General features: G+C 41.8%; 1 protein-coding gene across 3 annotated transcripts in view; it reads right to left on the bottom strand.

Annotated features, from left to right (window-relative positions):
- arhgap40 (Rho GTPase activating protein 40) overlaps window positions 1-19,889 on the bottom strand; it is a 42,467-nt gene extending 22,578 nt beyond the window's left edge. Inside the window, exons 1-3 of one of the 3 annotated variants that reach the window (XM_080423290.1) lie at window positions 19,782-19,889; window positions 3,497-3,732; window positions 1,151-1,371 (exon numbers count right to left, since the gene is read on the bottom strand). In XM_080423290.1, the coding sequence (XP_080279416.1) occupies window positions 1,151-1,371; window positions 3,497-3,713 (438 nt within the window). In that variant the 5' untranslated portion in view covers window positions 3,714-3,732; window positions 19,782-19,889. Of the gene's footprint in view, window positions 1-1,150; window positions 1,372-3,496; window positions 3,733-6,274; window positions 6,574-9,327; window positions 9,527-19,781 lie in introns of those variants that run through there. The other 2 variants (XM_080423289.1, XM_080423288.1) reach the window with 2 other exon arrangements.
- Window positions 19,890-21,776: the final 1,887 nt, after the last annotated feature.

Here is a 21,776-nt window from a genome sequence, read left to right as displayed (position 1 = left end):
CGCCTACCAGTGACATCATCGTTAGGCGGGTTTATTTTTTCAAACAAGATTTCTTTTTTTAAATTTTGATATTCAACACATTCACTGCCTGAATTATTTCAGATTTTTTGCAGTTTTATGCCAGAGATTTTTCATTGAAAAAAAAAAGTACTCAGGAGCCGAGATACAGAATTTTTAAGTTTTAAGTTAACAAGGAAGTGGATAGGAGTCTAGATCTTCGAAAAATCATATCTCCTTGGTCTTTGGGTCAAATTAAAAAATACATATATTAATATATATATATTTTTTTTAAAACGAGTTAACTTGATCTAGGCAATCAAGTGATGGATTTGAAAAACGAGTTAACTTGATCTAGGCAATCAATGTGTTAACACGAGACCAATGGCTTCCATTATAGCATGCTAACTTTCCAGGTATAGAAAGCCTGCAGTTTCTATTAGCTTGGATTCCCCAGTAAGCAAAAAAATTTACCATATTATAATGAGCATTAGTGAGGACCAACTACTGTATATGAAGATCTTCATATAATTGAAGTCGTCCTTTAAGTGCTGTTCACGCTCAGTGGTGGAAAAAGTAGTCAAAAGTTTTACTTACGTAAAACAAAAGTTTCAATACTGTATGTGGAAGTACTCTGTTAAAAGTAAAAGTCTGGAATTAAACATTTACTTGAGTAAAAGTACAAAAGTATTGGTATCAAAAGCTTGTAGATCTGCTCAAATAGCCTACATATACAATAGGCCTAAAGTGGTTATTGTACGTTTTATAATGCAATAATTTATATCTGCAAAGTAACTAGTAACTAAAGTTTTCAAATAATTGTAGTGGAGTAAAAGTACAATATTTTCCTCTGAGATGTAGTGGAGTAGAAGAAATAGTATTGAAAATTGGAAATACTCCAGTAAAGTAAAAGTACTTCAAAATTGTACTTAAGTACAGTTCTTGAGTAAATGTACTTAGTTAGTTACTTTACACCACTGTTCACGCTATACCAGTGCACCTCTAATCATGACCAAGGATGCCCCCCGCCAAAGCATGGTCAATGTCCAGGATCGCAGACCAATAGCAAACCCAGGTCTTTCCCGGGTTGTTACTTCGGTGTCAAAATATGTATTTACAAGGAATCCCACGATTGTAATGATTTGCATTATACCTGAGCGATGGGGGAGTTGAAGATGTCTCTGACGTCTCGTGGAGGAGGCTTGTTCCTCTTGCGCAGGGACAGCGTGTAGGAGTCCACTCGGCGCTGGACGGCCTCTGCCTGGGTCCGGGTTAGAGTGGACAGCAGGACAGCATTGTCTGCATCCTCGCTGTCCTCGCTTATTAGGGTGGACAGACCTGCATCAGCCAGCCACTGCTCCTCCTGTTCCCCCTCTGGGAAAACACACACACACACACACACACACCCACACACACACTAGTAAGGCTGGACGATAGGCTTGTCCTAATTATTACATAATAAAACATAATCCTCATAATCATTTCCATGTTGAAAATTGTTCATACATTTTCAAACATCAGAAACGCGCTGTGAGCTTGTAGATCGGCTGTTTCCACTATTTTCACATTTAAGGAATTTGTCATATCTGCCCTGGGTAATTTTTGTTTCCGAAGCCAAACAGAGATGTCATTTGTATTCATATGTTCCAAAGTTCAATGCCAAAAACACAATGAAATCGCAATTATTTTTGTGCCAGTTAATCGTCAAGTAAAATTTTAAGATTGTGACAACCCTACTGGACCACATGACTTATATCATGATGTCATCACCAGGCTTTATTTGCCCTGGGAGAGGGGGAATAATAAAAGGACAGAGAGGGTGATAATCTGTACAGCTTCTCAAACGTTTTGATGTCAAGGACCTCCAAATTAATATTTATTTTGCAGGGGACCCCCATCTGAAAATATTTTCCAGGGACCCCAATACAAGATTTGTGTGTTTTTTTTAAAATATATGATTTTTGCCACGTTGTGAGCTTGTAGATCAGCTATTTTCAAATAGCCAATGTATATAGGGTTAAAGTGCTTAAACCGATAACTGGACCACACTTTGAGAACCAGTGCCATATGGGGCTGATATGGCAGTAGCTGACCAATCAGCACAAGCTGACCAACCACGCGCATGTGCATGCACGTGCGCACACACCATCTGGTCTGTCATTGTGAGCGTCCAAACATGGACGAACATTGGCTGTCAGACATGATTCGGATGATGTTGGGGATTAGAAAATTGGTTCTGAATGTGGGGTCCGGTGACCCCAAGGGGTTCTTGCCGGGGTTGCAGGGAATCCCCAGGTAAATGATAGATAGCTGGGAACCAAAAGGAGCCATATGGGTCTGTAACTTTGGGGACCCTTATGGGTCCATTTGGTTTCATTTGTACACCCTCAGAGTTCATGCCCGATTCTGGGGAGAACATTTGGTAAAAATAGCTGATCTAGCTTGTAGATCGGCTATTTTCTGCAAAGATATTTAGTGTAGAGCGATAACAGGAGGGGCCTAGTATAGAGCCCTGGGGGACTCCAGTCAACTAAGTATAATGTTCAAGTGGTTAAATAAACAGTATAGATTGGGGTCCCAGAGATAAACATTGTATCAAAAGGGGGATCCGTGCCCTAAGGTATATCAAACTGGGGGTCCTTGAAATTAAGAAGGTTGAGAATCTGTGGTAGAATCCACAGCTAAACTAGGGAGATACCCGAGTTTATCTGGACGCAAAGGAGTCAAAGCACAGATCAGAAAACAGCTTGAGCTACAGTAATACTAGCGAGTCTAGCGACCGTTTAGGGTTCACAGGAAGGCTGCGTACCAACAAGGGGCGAGGCCCGCCAGCAGCACCTGCCATGCTCTCACTCCAGTCCCCCCCCTCCCTCCCCACACTGTCGAGAAATCCCAGCGAGCAAGTTCCTTGCTGAGATGCTATGCTCTTGTTGTGTGTGTGAGTAACGACAAACGCATGGAACGCATGGTGAATTATACAGCTCATTGTCCTTGTAACAGGCGTGAGATGCAAATGAGAACACACAATATAATACACACATGTGCATGTGTCCGCGCGCACACACACACACGCACACACACACACACACACACACACACAAAATCTACGGTATTAAACAATATCACAAAAGGATCGCTGTGTAGTAATGGGTATAATCATATAATTTCAGAGCACATTCCCCATTCAAGGCAATATTCAAGAGCAGCATGAGCAGGAGGATGGTGTCTGTGGAAAGTTGATACTGTTGCCATAGAGATGAAACTGATCCGTTTCCATGACAAATGCATCATTAGACTGGTAGCAAGCTGTACTGAATCTTCCAACTCTGTCTCATACCCCCCCCCCACACACACACACACACACACAATGTAAAATCACAATTCGAGTTGTATAGCCTAATGCACAAAATGTATATTGCACAAAATGTCAGAAATGATCGTAACACACAACAGGACGTTCTCTAGATCTATTGCAACATTAAGTGGCTTTTTTTTTTACCTTCTGACTGTTTGGAATCTCTCCTGGCGCTGTGGAGGTCTGCGTAGCCACTCCCCTGGCGGATGGTCTCCACCTCACTCCAGAAGGAGTCCAGACACAGCTTGTCGGGGTGCTCGTCCTGCTGGTCCTGGGACAGCGGCGTCTCCGGGGCGACGTGGGCGTGGTGTTGTTCAGCGGCGGCCTGGTCCTGCGGGCTGGCCCAGGGCTCCACGTTCATCTCGTAGGGGTTGGGATCTCTGCCACAGACATGCACACACCGTACCAAATGACACGCGGAAGTACACGCAAATAAATGCATGCACGCGCACATAAGTAAACAACGAGCATAAAAGCAACAGCCACTCCTCCTGCCCAGCCCCAGACACACAAACGCACGTAAAAAAAAAAGCAGAGATGGAAATGGAGACTGCAGCGATGCAGAGGGGAGTAGACCAGCCAGGAGAGCCCGGTGGGATGGAGAGACAAAAGGAGCGGGATGAAGAGTGGGCCGGAGAAAAGGAGGGAGCGAGAGGGATGGCGAGCGTGGACACAAAGGGGGGTCTCTATTGTTCTTGCAAAAATGTGGCCTGAAGGCATGTTACCGTGTCTCGCCACTAGATGTCATTGTGATGCTGTGCACTATACATTTCCTTGGGCAACGCCTCCTAATCTATTGAAACATCCATGGTCTGCAGGGGTGAATTGGCAGACAATGACATACGTCTGACATACTGACAAAAACACAGAAAACTACAAAAAGTGTGATTTAACTCTCATTCTTCTTGACCCGAACAGTCAAGACAGATTGTCTGCGTTGTTTGCCTGCTTGCAACATAACAAACAACAAGGGTGAGTATTGTTCTCACACAACAATAGTGCACACACACCGAGAGCTGGCAGGCACAGCGGCACATGTATGGGTGAGGAGTCATAGTCCCCTAGTGCCCTAAAAATGTGACCCGGTGACTCCACAGGCAGGAAGTGGAAGACTGACTCACTCCACTGATGTTCAGCAAGGTCACGTTCAGTGATTCTTGGGAGAGATTCCATCCTCTCTCTTTTGCATTCCTGTGAAAGGTACTCAAAGCAGGTCTGATGGCTTGCCATGCCAACGTGAGACCTTTTAAATGGAAAGCCCTATAATTCTAATAACCACCAGCATTAGACAACCTCCTGTTTATTTTCATAGTGATCCTATCAACCAGTTCCTCATGAAAATCCCCATCACCTATGAGGAAATGTTCCTTTATAATCTGTTTCAAATTCTCTGAGCTTCATAGGAAGAGCAATCTGTCTTAGATCATCAATTATCAGAATGATAAACACTACAGGCTTCATTGTGAGTTCTGAGTGAGGTGTCAGCTGTTCCTTCAGGACTTGGTAGTGTTGATGAGCTACTTAGCTCATTGATTGGGCAAGTAATTTAAGAAGCTTGTAGCTTCTTAAATTACTTGCCCAATCAATAGCAATGCCAATGTGAGTGTGCAAGGGTCAAACACAAGGTCTACATTATGTTGTGTTTTAGCCATATTGAATCATAAGAAATCGCTTGGGGAAATGCAGTTTTCAAAATGTTACCACTTAAACCCTATATACATTACTTCGTTGTCTGGGGTCCCCCAGGGGTCTAAAACTAATTCAAAGAAAAGTGGCCATATTATGGACTTGCATTATATTATCATTGCTATATTGAATGGTAACATTGTTAACATACATACTGTAAAGAGAAAAAAACAGCAACTACATGATTGGCATGAATGAATGAATGAATGAGTGATGGTCGTTCACCACATAAACCATAATATACTATTCTAAACCAGCATGGTTACATACAGCAGTAGGGTGCATTGCAAAGCAGGTGAACACCCCAACTAAGTCAATCTCATTTCAAACACCTCAACTGTGGTCTATCAAAATCACCAAATATCTAAATAAACGGGTGAAATGCGAAACCAGAAGATCTACGTTTCTCTCCTCACCAGCCCTACTATTAACACACCGATAACTCCAAATACATATAGCTATATGGACATAATGAGGCCTCTTCTCCTCATGCAACATCTGGCTCACTGACAGCCCACCCTCAAACACAGCTGTGCAAAGCCCCAGACCGTTTCCCACCACATGACACTGTTTACTGTATGCATCAAACACATCATGCATGAGAGGTCAGAGATCTGAGGCAGGGTACCTCTTCAGTCTGACATAAGGCAACAATTGTTGAATGACTGCATATTAACCTGTAGTCTTGGCTGCGCACTTTTTGCCAACCTTGGTCTTGGCTTCCGATTGGACTCATCATTTAAGATAACTTGATTCCTGATCAAAAGTGTACAAATATGCACTATTTTGAAAAGAAACATAGAAACAAACCCCGAAAGGAGAACAGATCCATTTCTATCCACTAAAGCAGGATTCAGTTTCCAAAAACTAAAACAAATAGCCCCCCCCCCCCATTACCTCCAGCAAATCAAACCCTGCACTAGATTAATTGAAAGACATTTTATAGCATCACTTTGTTCTAACAAACCCACAGTATAAACTATGCCACCACAGCATTGGTTTGAATCCTGTCTTTAACTCTTTACATATTGATGTTGCACTGGCGGTTTTCTCCCCATGCTCACACTCTACACTACAGCTTCCCAATCAACTATCACTATGACTTCACTACCCACAGTACAGACCAAAGTACTTCATTACCAGACTGCCAATGTGCTTCACCAAAATATTTGCATAGCGTGTAGCAGCAAACCCTGCTGACCCAGCCACAAGCCCAGTTCAGCTCGGTGGACCTACCTTTTCTTTTTGATATGGACGGATGGCTTTACACGCCTGCTACCGAGTGGGCTTTGGACCGGACGGAGCCTGAATCGGTTGACCCTGGCACGGGGGAACGGCATGCTGGAAGCGAGCCTGATCACAGCCACCTCTTCTCTGCCTCCCATATCCACAGTGCTAGAGGAATCCAGAAGCTATAGTCCAACACAAACACTAAGCTTTGTGTTGTTAAATCCGTCAACTGCTCCAGTTTCTCCTGTACGTACTGTATAGCCAAGGGCTGGTGTCACAGAGCGGTACTGTGGTGAGGCATTAGGGTGGCCTACGCATTCATGTGTGAGCTGAGCTGGGTGCTGTGAGGAGGCGGAATGCAGGGAAGGAGTGACGAAACATCATCACCTCATACACACCTGTCCCCTCCCTCAAAACTGACGCAGTGACACACCCTGCTGGCTCGTGCAATGCCCACCAACAGTAAAGTCTCTACCAGGAGTAACGGGAGTAACTAACTAGTAACTTAGATAAATATAACATGAGATAAATATGCCAACCTTTCCACTACGATGAAAATAAGAAATATCTAATTTCATGTTTAAGTGAAACATTATCAATGGAATTTCCAATTTATGTGGCCAAATAAAGTGTACTGGAACTGAGATCAAAGATGTATGTTGAAAAACAAACAAACATTCACAAGGTTCAAGACCTTGTGAATGAACAGACAAGCTGACAAGCCCAAAACTTTTGAGTGAATACAATTACATTTTGGCTTCTATAATTCTTGGGGCGTGTGGGGAGTTGAGTGGCGTAACATTATCTAACTCCAAATGAGTCAAATAAGGTTCCTTTGTCCTTTGTTAATACCAAATGTGCATAGCAAACTATGGTGGCTGAACTTGAGCTTAACAAAACAATTCCACATACTTCTGTTATGACAGTTAGATGACTAGATGAAACCACACTACAGTCAAGTCCCTTCTCTAAGACAACATCCTAGTTCGTCCTCATACCTGAGTAAGAGCAAAATGGTTAACAACACCTGGAAGGCATGTGGCTGAGTTAGAGAGTGTGACAGGCAGAGAAAGTGAGAGGGAGGGGATGAGAAAGGGAGGGAGATACAGAGATAAACAAAGGGACAGTGGTGTAAAGTAACTAAGTACATTTACTCAAGTACTGCACTTAAGTACAATTTTGAGGTGTTTTTACTTTACTGAAGTATTTCCAGTTTTCAGTACTTTTACTTCTACTGCACTACATCTCGTAGGCAAATATTGTACTTTTTACTCCACTACAATTCTTTGAAAACTTTAGTCGCGATGCGACGCATTGCTTGTAGATAAGCTATTTTCAAAAGATTTGTGTACATTTGAAAACTTGTGAAATGTTGTGCTTTTGTGCATTATGCACAAAAGTTTTACTTTTCTACTTAGTATATTTTGATACCAATACTTTTGTACTTTTACTCAAGTAAATTTAGAATTCTGGACTTTCACTTTTAACAGAGCATTTCTACACTGCAGTATTGATACTTTTACTTAAGTAAAACACGTGAGTACTTTTCCCACCACTGCAAAGGGAAAGGGAGAGAGAGCAAAATGAGAGATAGAACATGGCACTGGGGAGGGGGTGGATAGTTAGTTAGTTCCTCAAGTGAAACAGGACTGTCAACATTACCATGTGGCCTCTCCACTCATCATCTCCCTTTCACTCTCTCCTGTCATGCAGATGACACGGTCTACGTATGGAAGCATGAAAACAGACAGGTTAACAGCACCTGCTAGGGTGACGAGACAAACAACCCTGTTGGTTTTTTACCTGCGGGTAATTGGCAAGCAACCCATACACTATTCATATGGGCTTGCGCGCAGGCAGGTCTATGTGCAGTTCAAATGTGCGCTCATAAAAAGTAGCCTATGTGATCCAATGACAGCTCAATGGAACAATTTAGAGGACCTTGGAGCCTCCAAGTGAAAGCAACACTTTGCTAGATTTCACCTTCAACAACATGAACAAGGAGCAGAAATGAGAACATGACAATAATCACGTCTGTGAAAGAAATGGGGCTCGAGGAAGTGCAAAAACGTGTGGGGGAGTGGGGAATCACATTTAAATTCTTTCCACGACTTAAGAAAACTATGCCTATTGTACAATCTCACTGCAGAAAACCCCCGAAGACAGAATTGACAGAGGGATGAAGAAGGCTCAGATCAGATTTGGCGGGTTTCCTTGTTTTGCCTTGGGAATCTCAAGAGGCGAAGCAGCCTTGTGTTTATTTTTAAACCCATTGAAAAGTCCCCTTTACCTTGCTAGCATTATCAAAGGCTCCACAACAAAAGAAAGCACGCTGGTAGGTGCTACTGTGCTCAAGAAACGACTGGAAATGAATACTTTACACAAAAACAAGCGTGTTGGGTCGTGTCTCATTGCATGGGGCCTCACACAACATGAAATATCAACAGGAAACTAAGCACTCCGAGAGAAGAATGAGTAGAATGTCAGGCCGTTGTCTAAGTTTATACACATCTCTGTGGGAAATAACACAAAGTAACCTTAACCGCCAACTCCAGTGGTGAAACACGGTAATCCACTTGAGCACCACAGAGAAAGCGGCTGATACACCAGTCTTTAATCCTCAATTCCTGAATTCCACTGCAAGCCTCTTAGCTTCCAGAGAATTCAACAGTTGGCTCAGTTGGCAGCCTTGAGGAAAATCTATACTACAAGCCTGTCACAGCATACAGGACCTGATCCATGACAAAATAATTAGGCAAAGAAATATACAAATAATAATAATAATAGAGCCACAATTTTGAATCACAGCCGCCCTATAAAAGCAATGAGATCATAAAATTGAGCAAGCAAGCAACATGAACCACCAGGATGCCAGAGTCCAGTCTCCACACCGTGGACTGACAGAGTGGGCACTCTCAATAACTAGCCTACTTGTGGATTCAACTCTAACACAAAGCCTAATGGTGCTAGCAGAGCAGCTTAATCCAGAGCTGAGCCTCCAAGCCCATGCAGCCCTAGATCTTTACCTCCGGCAGCAGCAGAGAGAGACCTAATCCTACCTGGCTTTGGGCCGTCCATTGATTCTGCCCGCAAGGAGCTGCCGGGCAGACGAGCCACTTCTCCCCCACGGCATCCTGCGGTTGTACCCCCAAACTTTTGTGAGCGGCACTAGGAAACAGCAGCTGCCTGCCCCCCCCTGGCAAGCTGTTTCCTTGTAATCTCGTCTCAGTGCATAAACACATTAGAACAAGGACAGTCTCCCTGCACGGGCATGCACGTCACTACGTCGCATCCTGGGGCAGGAAGAGAGTCCGAGGCTCTGTGGGAGGGGGGCGGTAGGGGTGGTGTTGCGGAGGGACAGTGTCTGAGTGGCTAAATATCTGCCAGGGGCTGGGACATAAGACTGAGGTATAGGAGAATGTCTGAATGGCTGGATGGGGCTGGAACTGGGACAGCTGCTTGCATGACTGGAGGGTGTAGTGGGCGACATGACAGCTGGTGGGTGGTTGGTTGGTTGGTTGGTTGGTGCGCTAAAGATGGACTGGAGCTGTATTAGCTCTTTATACAAATATTATATTCATGCAATGAGATGTGTGTCTTTTCTTTAATTTGGCTACCATGGTACTATGTCTTTATGGATTTAATTAGTAAATGGAAGTAATGATCCACCTCACTGTCACTCATTTACAAAAGCATAGTCCACGGGCTACTTCTACGTGAGCATGAACTTTTAGTGCTTATCTCTGCCAGCTAGATCTTAGCTCTCAAAAACACTTCTGACTCCCCAACACAAACTATCGTATTTCACATCCTCACCAAAATAAACCAACCTGAACTTGAACAGATTTCCCAAAAGCATTGCATCACTATGGTTCTTTATTTTAATGGCTTACATTGAAACTAAGATGATCATTTAGCAAAGATGCTTTTGGGAACATGGCATTGACCTTTTGGAACTGGTTACAAATTCACTATGGTTTCTGTGACAATTGAAATTCAGCTTTTGCCTCGCATCTACTGGAAGAGTTGACTCACACGTTCGCTCACTTATTCAAACCATAACATTCAAATAGACTTCTGGATACTTTACCTCCACACATCTACACAACTCGCTTTGTTCCTGTCAGGTTAGCCTAGAGGCTCACTAACCACTTAAGCCCAATTTTGTACTTCGTTGTACGATGCTGATGGTGTCGCACAACAATAGCAGATCTACAACCTCACATTGTGTCGCGAAGCAACACATTGTGAGCTTGAAGATCTGCTATGTGTGCTATTTTAGAAACTTACAAAAAAAATCTTTGAAGGTTTTCGCCTATGATGACATGCCCAAAATAGAGACGCCAGGGTTAAAGTAACTAATATATATGAAAGGTTGTTAGTTCAACCCCTCACACCAACAGGTGGCTTCCTTCGACAGCCGGGAGCTCCCAACAGCGGGTGGCTGGTATTGCAGTTATGATGCCCAATTGCCCATCAAGGCCACAAAGCCTCCGATCCCCAAATAGCTGAAAGGGTGTGTCACTCACTACAGGCAACCCTGCATCCTTAACTCTCTGCAGAAATTGATATGTTGAAGGTGGCTTGTATGTCTTAGTTGGATATCTATCTAGGTCGGAAGGCTTATCTTATCTACACTAACTGCGTCCAATCTACAGTAAACTACATCAACTTAAGGCCAGTTTACATCAATCATTTGCAACAAGACCAACAAGCAGTGACTTATTATAGTTTTTGAAATATTCATTATTGCTTTTATAATTTTTTTCAGCTTGGTGTTTGATTTCACCATTATTTCAGTTTAGCCTAGTTTAGCCTGCATACTGTAAGTCATTTTTATTTCAGCTTTAGGAATTGACTAGTTTTTATTTAGTATTGAATTAGTCTTAATTTTAGTTTTCAGGGATTATGAGGAACACGTTGATTTATAGAAACTAAGGCTAGCATGAAATAATGCATGAAATGCATCAAATATGATGGTGGGAAAACTAAACAAAGATGATTTAGTGTAATTCTATTTAGTTTTAGTTAGTTAGTTTTGCATTGTTATTTTAATTGTTATTTCGTTTTCATTTCGTTTTTTTATTTTAGTTTCAGTTAATGAAATAATTGTAGTTGTAGTTTTAGTTATAATAACCCAGACCATTTCAGAGAAAAGTGCAGCAGAGTAATTTACACCGTCTCAGGTCATAGGAAGGGAGCTGTGGGCGTTGCTTGCAATTCGTCAAGTCACAAGCTTGTGGTCTTGTTGCAAATCTTTGGTATAAACCTTCCTTTAGAATTCTCAGAATGCCTTTAAACATTAACTGGCTTGCTCACAAAATGCAAAACAGATGATTTCTGTCATGAGTCCATAGTCCTGTGTCAACTGCTAGCTTTGTTTATACTAACTACAGTATGTACTCCCACTATTACTGCTTTGTTTAAATGTGTTGAACCATGCATGACTTACTGACTGACAATATTCAAACCAAAGTGTTCTATCATAAATCTAAAGCCTCTTGTCTCGTCCTACTCTACCGTGTTATTTCCATTTTGCCAAAACGAACAGAGTAGTTCAAGACCACCAACAATGAAAGTGTTGTCGTGGTTGACGCAGCGCAATCTGTCAGGTCCTGTTACAGACTGACCACAGCCATCTAACCTCACCTCTTCCACTGTACCACACAGTCAACCACTTCCACTAAACTGGAGGTCTCACTTCAATCAACCACTGGCTCATAGTTGTTATTATGTCAAAAGGCCATCCCATAAAAAATATGGCATTTATTTAATCTCTTGTTCTGGAAACAAGGCTAATGGAATGCTTACTCAATACTTCATTAAACAGCCTAATACTCAACAACAAGATGTGCACACGACAAAGTATTGCTCAAAAGTGAAATTCTCTTATATCTCTCTATTTGTTTGTTGGGATGCTGTGGACCCTGAACCATACAGTAGTTGGCATGCCCAAAAGGTGTACAGATTAGAGCTGAGAAATAATACCGTCTCTAAATATACCACTCTTTGGATGACTTCAGTGGAAGAACTTCAGTGTGAGATTTGGTCATTTCAGCAAGATATGTTATGTTAGCTCGCTACCAGTGACGTATATGGGAGATTAAAATACTCAGATTTGCTCACTACTACATATACAGGACTCCACGTCAGTGACGTCACTAACATACAGTATATGACCTGACTGCTTAGGACTGAATCGTCTAACGCAACAGTGGTGTGCATTCTTAAGGATTTTAATTCTGAGAAATGCATACAGTGCTCTTAGAAATATGGCTTAACTTAAAGTAAAAACTGGGTGACGTCCATGGCTACATTGCTCTTTTCCCCGAAGCAAGTGAATTGTCAGTTTAGTTGAGTAAACCACTTAACCACGTATACATTGTTGGCATTCCACCAAAATGTGGAATGCACTGACACCATCCCTTAAAAAATGTTCACTGGTTTCTTTCAAAATAGGCCTGAAAAAACATCTTTCCGCAGACCACACAGGGGAGGTAAACTCACTTTTCCCATAGAAAGGACTGCCAACCCCCCACCCCCCCCCCTTTTACTTTGTACATTTAGTGTTTTATATTTGTTGATGATATGTATTTTGGTGTTGGTGTGATATTTTTATGCTATGTTGATGAATTGAATACATACTGTATAGGACCACAATGGAAACAAGTCCCCAGGACTTTTTTGTGTTCCTTGTGTTCCTTTTATCCCAAATGTCTGACTGCACCTTGTGCTGTACATTTCTGTCTAATAAAGTATTCAATCAATCAATCAATCAATCAATCAGTCCAGAGTCCCCCATGGGTCTATACTAGCTAGGCCCCCTCCCTTTTTCCCTCTACACCAAATCTCTTTGTTGAAAACAGTCAATCTACAAGCTCACAATATGATACATTGTGAGCTTGTAGATCTGCTATTTCCGCTTAATGTATAGGGATGCTAGGTTTCATGTGTTAATTCAGTGCACGTCAACAGAAAGGAAATTCCCTGTCATGGCCACAACTAGTGAGTGTGATCTCTACTGTGAGGAGCAGAGCGTCATCATGTCAGACTAGCCTCCACTGACCCAAGTTGATGGATACAGAAAGAGTGGAAACTTCATGTTAAATTGGCTATGTCTTCCAAAATGTAAAAATAATTAAGAATTTGGAAAATGGTCTCAAGTAATGTAAAGTATACATGATTTGAACATGCACAGTACACCACTATCAGTCTTAAATTTACTTATTGTGTATGCCCCAAATTTGTAGCAATTGTAGAAATATTAGAAATATTATATTGTCGAATGTTCGAGCATGTTCTAATCATGTATTTACATTTTTATCATTTTCCATATATATATATATATATATATATTTTTTACATTTTGGAAAATATAGCCAATTTCATATTTCAACAGCTGCAGTGGGTGCATTCAGTGTACCTCCAGCAGGTACAACATATGATGGCGCATCACCACATCAGCAAAGCATATGCAAAGAATAGGGTTAGCCATTAGCCAACATGTCCTGGGCTTTTTTGAACAAACCTCACTTTGATCAATGAAACCGTCCTTTGTGGCAATCAGCCAGTATAGTCAGTAATACAGTACACGGCCGGTTCAATAAATTCACATGGGGATTTTCTACAAGGAATCGAATACTGGCATCTTCACACGCACGTACACAAATTACACTTCAAACTTTTCAAACTTCTCATCTGTCCTTCCTGGTCAGCAGTAAATTCAGGGTCCTTGCCACACCCTTCCTAACAATCCTTAGCATGCAGATTCTTAAGCCTGAAGAGAGAGAGAGGAAGGGAACAGGTCTTCATGTGACCCTGTAGTGTAGATGGTATGTGCCAGCCTGCTCAACTCAGAGTGCCCGTGCAAAATGGAAGGAGAGACGTGTAGAGCAGTGGTTCTCATTTTTTTTAATGTATACATTTTAATTTAGTCCAATCTGTATGGTAGAGTATGTTAATACAATATAACTTATACAATTGGGGTGCTTGTATTTTGTCTCCCTGCTCTTCTATTGAGACATTTAGATCGTGTCAAAGGTCATGTCTCTAGACACAGGATCCGACATGAATTTTGACCTGATGGTCAAGATTCAATTTATCCCCAGAGCAAGCAGACCGGCTCTATTAGCTCAATGGTAAATTTCAGCACTTAAAGGGATACTTCACTTTCGGGCCGGGGACACATTTAAAAAAAATATTAAAAATAAATGAAAAAAGTTATGGAAAATTCATGGCCCCCTCACGACACGCAGTGTCCTACTAATGTGTGAGGGGGCCATGAATTTTCCATAACTTTTTTCATTTATTTTTAATATTTTTTTTAAATGTGTCCCCGGCCCGAAAGTGAAGTATCCCTTTAAGCAGGAAACCAGGTTAAAATCCGGGGTAGAAGGACCCCCAAATTAATACGTATTTGGCTACGGATCCCCATCTGAAAATATTTTGTGCCAGGGACCCCGTTTCAAAAATATGTTGTTTCACATTTCTTCAAGATTTTTTTTAAAATAACAAATCTACAAGCTGACTAACCATGCGTTGTCAGCTTGTAGATCTGCTATTTTCAAATAGCCGATGTACAACATATAAGGTTAAAGTGGTTAAACGGATTTTAATGCTATATTAACAATATTTGTTGAGGACCCCCTGGAACCCCCTCAAGGACCCCTGGGGATCCCCGGACCCCACTCTGGGAACCACTGGCGTAGAGAAGTAAGCCACGGTTAGAGAAGAGGACAGCAAAGACGATGTCCCTTGCATCGCTGTATCTCACATTGGACCGTTCTGAGTTCTTGACAGCAGATGTACCATTGGTTGACCACTTTTACACCGGCTTCCCTATTTTTGGCTTGTCATTATAGTAAAAAATATCGATCTACAAAAGCTCGGCTCTTTTGCTATTCGTCCAACGGGCTTAAGTTACTTGGAATGAAGGGCTTCGACTAAAATGCTGCACATGTAAGACAGAGAGAGAAGAGTTCTCCAGAATCAACAGTGAGTGGAAATGGTCCAAAATAATCAAAGCCAGAGTTGAACTGACAGACGTCCGATGCTGCATAGCCACGACACTGCAGCGTGTCAGTCAACTCTAAAAGTCAAACACAGTATTAAAACCATGGCTACAAGCCAGCAGGAACACATGCACACAAAACCATGGCTGCAAGCCAGAGACTGTACATAATGAAGAATCTGTCTTTGTTGTATAACCCCTGCAATTAAGTGTTCCTGTAAATCCAGTCTTTGTAATATTCAGTACAATTATATATGTCTTATGTGGTTGTGTGTTATGTAAGCACCTACTGTGAGAAATCATCTCCAAATGTACAAATAAACTATCTATATGCTTGCCAAATGCATGCATGCATGCCCCCCCCCTTTACATGCACACACACGCGCGCACACACACACACACACACACACACACACACACACACACACACACACACACACACACACACACACACACACACACACACACACACACACACACACACACACACACACACACACACACACACACACACACACACACACACACACACACACACACACACACACACACACACACACACACACACACACACACACACACACAAATAACCTAAATGCAATGTACTTAGCAAGTCTGCAATCTCTGGAGTTAATTTGAGAACATAATACACTTCCAAGACTTCCCAAATGAGATGCAGCTGAAGTAGGTTTTCAGGCCAAGAGCTACAACTCACCAGTCTACAGTGGGAGTACATAGTTTACTATATACAGTTTAATATAGATAGATAGATTTATATGATTTGGCACGAACTAATCATGTGCAATGGTGCATAAACCCACTGGACTTCACCTGTGTGTAGGCAGGAGTCTCTTTTAGAATATGTGCTTCAGATTCCCACCTCACACCTACAGAGATGTGGGTGTATTTACTGCACTGATGTGGCTGATCAGCTTTCACCACAAACTGACGTGTGCCTGCAGTGTTTGGCTACAACATGATGTGTAGGCGGGGTAAGTTGAGAACTTACCCCACATACAATGGTGGGAGGTGAGAAGGAACGAGTCTTTTATCTGATGCTGTCAAAACGTTTTAAGCCCGATTTATACTTTGTCGTACGACAGTGTCGGGGATCGTTTATGAACCCATGCAAAACATGTAACCAGTGGTGGACAGAAACTAAGTACATTTACTTGAGTACTGTACTTAAGTACATTTTTGGAGTATCTGTTTTTTTTGTTTTTGCAAGCTGATGACTTTCACTCCGCTACATTTCAAATAGAAATATTGTACTTTTGACTCCACTTCAGAGTCTACGAGACTCTTGGGATCCAAATGTACAAAAATATATTATGAATTAACCACTTAGGCCCTATTTCAAATCCTATATTAAAATTGGCTTACGGGAGGACCGGCCGGCGGACCACGTCGTCACGCTCATGTCACTATGACTCCATAACCATATAAGGAGTTCCCAATTCAGCTACGCCCAAACATGGAGTGTGTTGTCTAACCTCTACGTGTCGTCATGGCATCAGGCACAAACAAATCAGCCAGCTCCATATATGGGCACAAAAGGGGGAATGCCCATGGGCATATACTGATGACATCAGGGTTCTCCATATATGGGCCTAAAAGGGACAAGGACCAACGGATACAGAGATCTCCATATATGGGTATCGGTCAGATAGGAGGTGCAACTTAGGTGTGAGGGCTTTGCAGCGGCCCGAACCTCTAGTATAGTGAAAATAGTAGACCAATAATAGACCATGTACAAGCTCACAACGATTTATGAACATTTTGAAATGTTTGAATACGTGAGTATTTACTTTGTCCACCACTGCATGTAACACACAGCTGGCAGAATCCCAGTGCAATGCACCTGTCAAAAATGCATCCAATCAGATCCTTACTGCAAACACCAAGCATACAATGCTGCAACACTCTGCGTACAGCGCAGGTGATCATAATAACAAGGTGATAAATGACTGATTGAAACCCTAGCTGGCGGCATAGAACTCTATCTCCCCAAATGATCAGGTAAAACTAGCTTCCTTTAACGAGGGCCATTATTTCCTGCTCTGAGCCGATTCACAAACACAGCCCCTGCGTGTGGTAGCCTACATTATTCGGCGGTAACACAAACCGTGGACTCATTTGCTTCAGTTAGGAAAACAACACGTCTGACCCTCTGTTAATGTAATCAAAACCTCATACAGTAGGTTGTTTCATGACAGTTAATTCACAAGGGACTGAGGACAGAGGGTGTTGTTTGTTGTCTTTGTTAAATGTGGGTCTGTGAAGCCATTTGAGACCGTAGGCTTAACTGTGATTAAAGAGCTGCACAAATAAACTTGACATGATTAAATATCACTTACTTTGACTATTGCTTTGACGACCTACAATATCGTGATATGACACTACATTGTCTGAGATTTTGGATATTATAATATCACATGACAAGTGTTTTCTTGGTTTTTATCATAAGACTTATTTTATACTTTGGAAAAACCAAAGTGTCCAGAGATTGCAAACTGTCAAGTTTTTCAAAAAGTAGCTGATCTACAAGCTCACAACACATCTTGTACAGCTTGTAGATCGGTTATTTAGCTATTTTAGAAGTTATTATTTCAAAAGGTAGGGTAAGTGATATTTTTGGGTGAAAACAAAAACCTTTTTGTTGAAAGGTTAAACTTCTATATTCTGATAGTAATCATTGCTATAGTGTTTGTTCAGTAACAGGGGTCTCCACGTCTCTCCAGCTCTTTAATAAACAGAAAATACATTTTCAGGCAGGTTGCCAATTTCAGCCAATCAGGAGAAAGTACCCATTTATCAGTTTCGATGTTATAGTGTTCCAGTTACAATTTTTGTTTTACTCACTCCTTTGTCTCATCGTTTTCAATTTCACTTGTTTATCTTGTATCCTGTATAAGTTCTCTCTCCTGATACTATAGGATACATTTTGTATCCTAACCTGAAAATGCAGTTTCTGTTCAAAGAGCTGGAGAGACAGGGAGACACAGACCCCAGCCCAGTTACAAACACACAAACACTCTAAACATAAAAAGGGGGATATTTTACCCATGACCCATAAAAATGGATCCACGACCCCAAAACACTGGGTCCCGACCCACTGGTGTAATCCACTTGTGATATGGTGGGTGAGAGTAACATATTGACTACAGCTAAGGTACTCAGCTGCTGTGACTGAGATTATGTGAGGTCATGAAGTCTTTGATACAGTCTGTCACGGTCTGTTTCAACTAGCATCTACCAAGTAGGACTGGGTGATATGGATAAAATCATATATCACAATATCTTTGACCAAATATCGATGTTGTAGTGATAATATGACGATAATAACGTAAAAGGTATAGTTAAGTGATGTTCTTTTGTTAAATTAAGTGTTAAATAGCTTCATATTCTGATTATAGTTATAGCTATAGCAATGACTTTTAGTCAATGAATTTTATCCATATCACCCAGTCCTACTTGTACTAGTTGAAACAGACGGTGACAGACTGTATCAAAGACTTCATGACCTCACATAATCTCAGTCACAGCAGCTGAGTACCTGAGGAGCACAGAGCACTGAGAGCTGTAGTCAATATGTTACTTTCACCCACCCACCATATGGAGCACAAGTGGATTACAGTGTTTCCCAAACACTGGGTCGGGGCCCAGTGTTTTGGGGTCGTGGATACATTTTTATGGGTCATGGGTAAAATATCCCCCTTTTTTGAGTGTTTGTTCAGTAACTGGGGTCTGTTTCCTAAAAAAAAATTAGGCCTATTGTTATTGTAAAAAATAAATACAAATCAGAAATATGTATTTTTTTAAGAAATTTCCAAAACAAAAGAGGAATTTCAGAAAAAATCTAAATAATCAAAAAATAAAGTTTGGGAACCACTGGGTTTTACCCTACTTTAGCACAGTTTATACCTAAGAGGACATATTACACTGGTTGTTTTACAGTTTAAGTCACAGCAGAGCAGCGCAGCGGTGGAATAGAATTGGTCCAATTAAATTAAGCCAAGATTAATGGGCATTGGGCAATTTGCTAATGGAATATGGAAATGAATAATTATTGGTAGCTACCGTGGCATTGGTTATTAATCAACAATATAGCCTATAACTGACATGCTTGCCTACATTCTGCATGAGTTGCCGCACTGTGCATAAATGCCATAAGAAGGCTGCAGAGTTTTGTACAGTTGTCTTTCTTGAGCAAAAACAAAACAAAAAAAAAACCTCCGTAGCAACAGCTGATACCCTAGCAACCTGGAACGCTTTCTCTCTGCATTGAAACCCAGAAACGAATATTACGCGCAAATGGCACACGATCAACAATAACAACACATCCAATTCTCCACAAGTGCTACAACAAACTGTCCCTTCATAAAACACGAGCTATATTTAACCTTTTTTTTTTTTAAACGGGATGCATGCTAATTGTACGGGAGAGGGGCGGGTCGCCGAAAACAAAGGAATCTGCTTCACTGAACCTGACCGTCAGCTTACCTGGAAAAATAGCATCGAACCCCCAGTGCATGAAGATCCGATTCCCTCTGCAGTGTCTAGTGTAGATTCTGTGTCAATATAACAGGCTCCTGTAGCCTACTGAGTGGTGTAAATACACGACAAAGTGACAACAAACAGATGGTAGGCTTCTTGCCTTGGCTGCAGAGCTGCTGCTGACTGCTGCCATCCACGTTATCCCTGTCACCTTAGCCTCGGTCCCAGCCTCACTTATCTGCGAAAAGAAGAGCCTGGTCACGACCTAAAGCAGCGAGTGTCTAGGAAGTCCTGAGTGGACAGGATTTCCGTTTCCCCCGGAAACGATATTTTTGACCAATCACAACACTCGTTTCTTTCACGGAGAATGTTAACAGATTTGTAAAGCATCAACGTCATTTCCTTGGGCGGTACTTCCGCCAAATTCAACCATTTCCGGTAGACAACCAACATCCCAGGTCTTGCCCAGCGTGCTGTCACCTTGCTGCTCACGTCAGTGGTTCTCAACCTGTGGGTCGGGACCCCCAGGGGGATTCCCACTTTTTTTAGGGGGTCCCCAGATGACAGTGAAGGGACAATTTAAGGACTTTTAAGACCTTTTTAATAAGATTTAATAAGATTTTTTTTAATAAATGAAAAAATAGCATTACTGCATCAAAAGTAATCAACAAACTATACTATAAAAACTGGTCAAACATTGGCCAAATTCAAATTGTCAAATAATAAGAGAAAGTGGCAAGAATTGTGAAAATAGATGATCGTCTATTTTCACAAATCACAATATGTATCTGTGGAATGAGGATGGGGGGTCCCCAGTTCAAATATGATTATTTTGGGGGGTCACGGCCTGAAAAGGTTGAGAACCACTGGCTTACATCACCATGCCAGGCAGAACAACATTGCCATATGACAGCATTGGGAGTTCCCCTGGTACCTAATGAATCAATAAGCAAATAGGGCCTATTAATTTATTTTCTCCTGTGATTATTCTGTATCATGACCAGGTGACCAACTACCACCAAGTCAATGCATGTATGGATTGAGAGTAGCTGGATTTAAAACCATAAATGTCTTGGATTCTGCAACAAAATAACATTTACGATCAATTTGCAAAACTGTGTCAAACAAGCATAGCGATTAACAGCTGTAGAAAGAGGTTTGACCTGAAGGAATGGATTATATTACAGGATAGCTGTGTGTGTGTGTGTGTGTGTGTGTGTGTGTGTGTGTGTGTGTGTGTGTGTGTGTGTGTGTGTGTGTGTGTGTGTGTGTGTGTGTGTGTGTGTGTGTGTGTGTGTGTGTGTGAGTGACACATATTATTACAATAGAGATTGATTTCTATCATCATGGGTAATCTACTCTCTTTCTACTCTCCTGGGTAATCTAGGTTTCACTTACAGTATTTATGTCTTTTCATATCAGCCTTCATAGATAAACACACACGTTCACTACTGTACACTCAGCCACACTAGTTGGAACATAGCCTACTCATTTAAACTGCCCCCGTACTGCAGCCTGTATAGTCAGGACGTTTAGGTGGGAAGATCATTCCTCATGGACAGATAAAATTCTTTGTGGCATCCTGTTTTTGTTTTCATTGTCGTCTCAGCTTTCTTTTAGACAATCCAATTCATTCCAGGCGTGTGTGTGTGTGTGTGTGTGTGTGTGTGTGTGTGTGTGTGTGTGTGTGTGTGTGTGTGTGTGTGTGTGTGTGTGTGTGTGTGTGTGTGTGTGTGTGTGTGTGTGTGTGTGTGTTTGTGTGTGTGTGTGTGTGTGTGTGTGTGTGTGTGTGTGTGCGCGTGTGTGTGCGCGTGCGTGTGTGTGTATGTGTGTGTGTGTGTGTGTGTGTGTGTGTGTGTGTGTGTGTGTGTGTGTGTGTGTGTGTGTGTGTGTGTGTGTGTGTGAGAGAGAGAGAGAGAGGGTGGAATACAAGCACCATAAGGACTACCAATCAACGTTATTTACGACCAGCTTAGTGAATCATTGTGTGTGTGTCTGCAC

This window comes from Gymnoscopelus braueri (genome assembly GCF_963280865.1).
Source record: "Gymnoscopelus braueri genome assembly, chromosome: 3".
Taxonomy (NCBI): Eukaryota; Metazoa; Chordata; class Actinopteri; order Myctophiformes; family Myctophidae; genus Gymnoscopelus; species Gymnoscopelus braueri.
The sequence above is the reverse complement of the archived record's forward strand: the minus strand, read 5'-3'. Positions and strand labels throughout refer to the sequence as shown.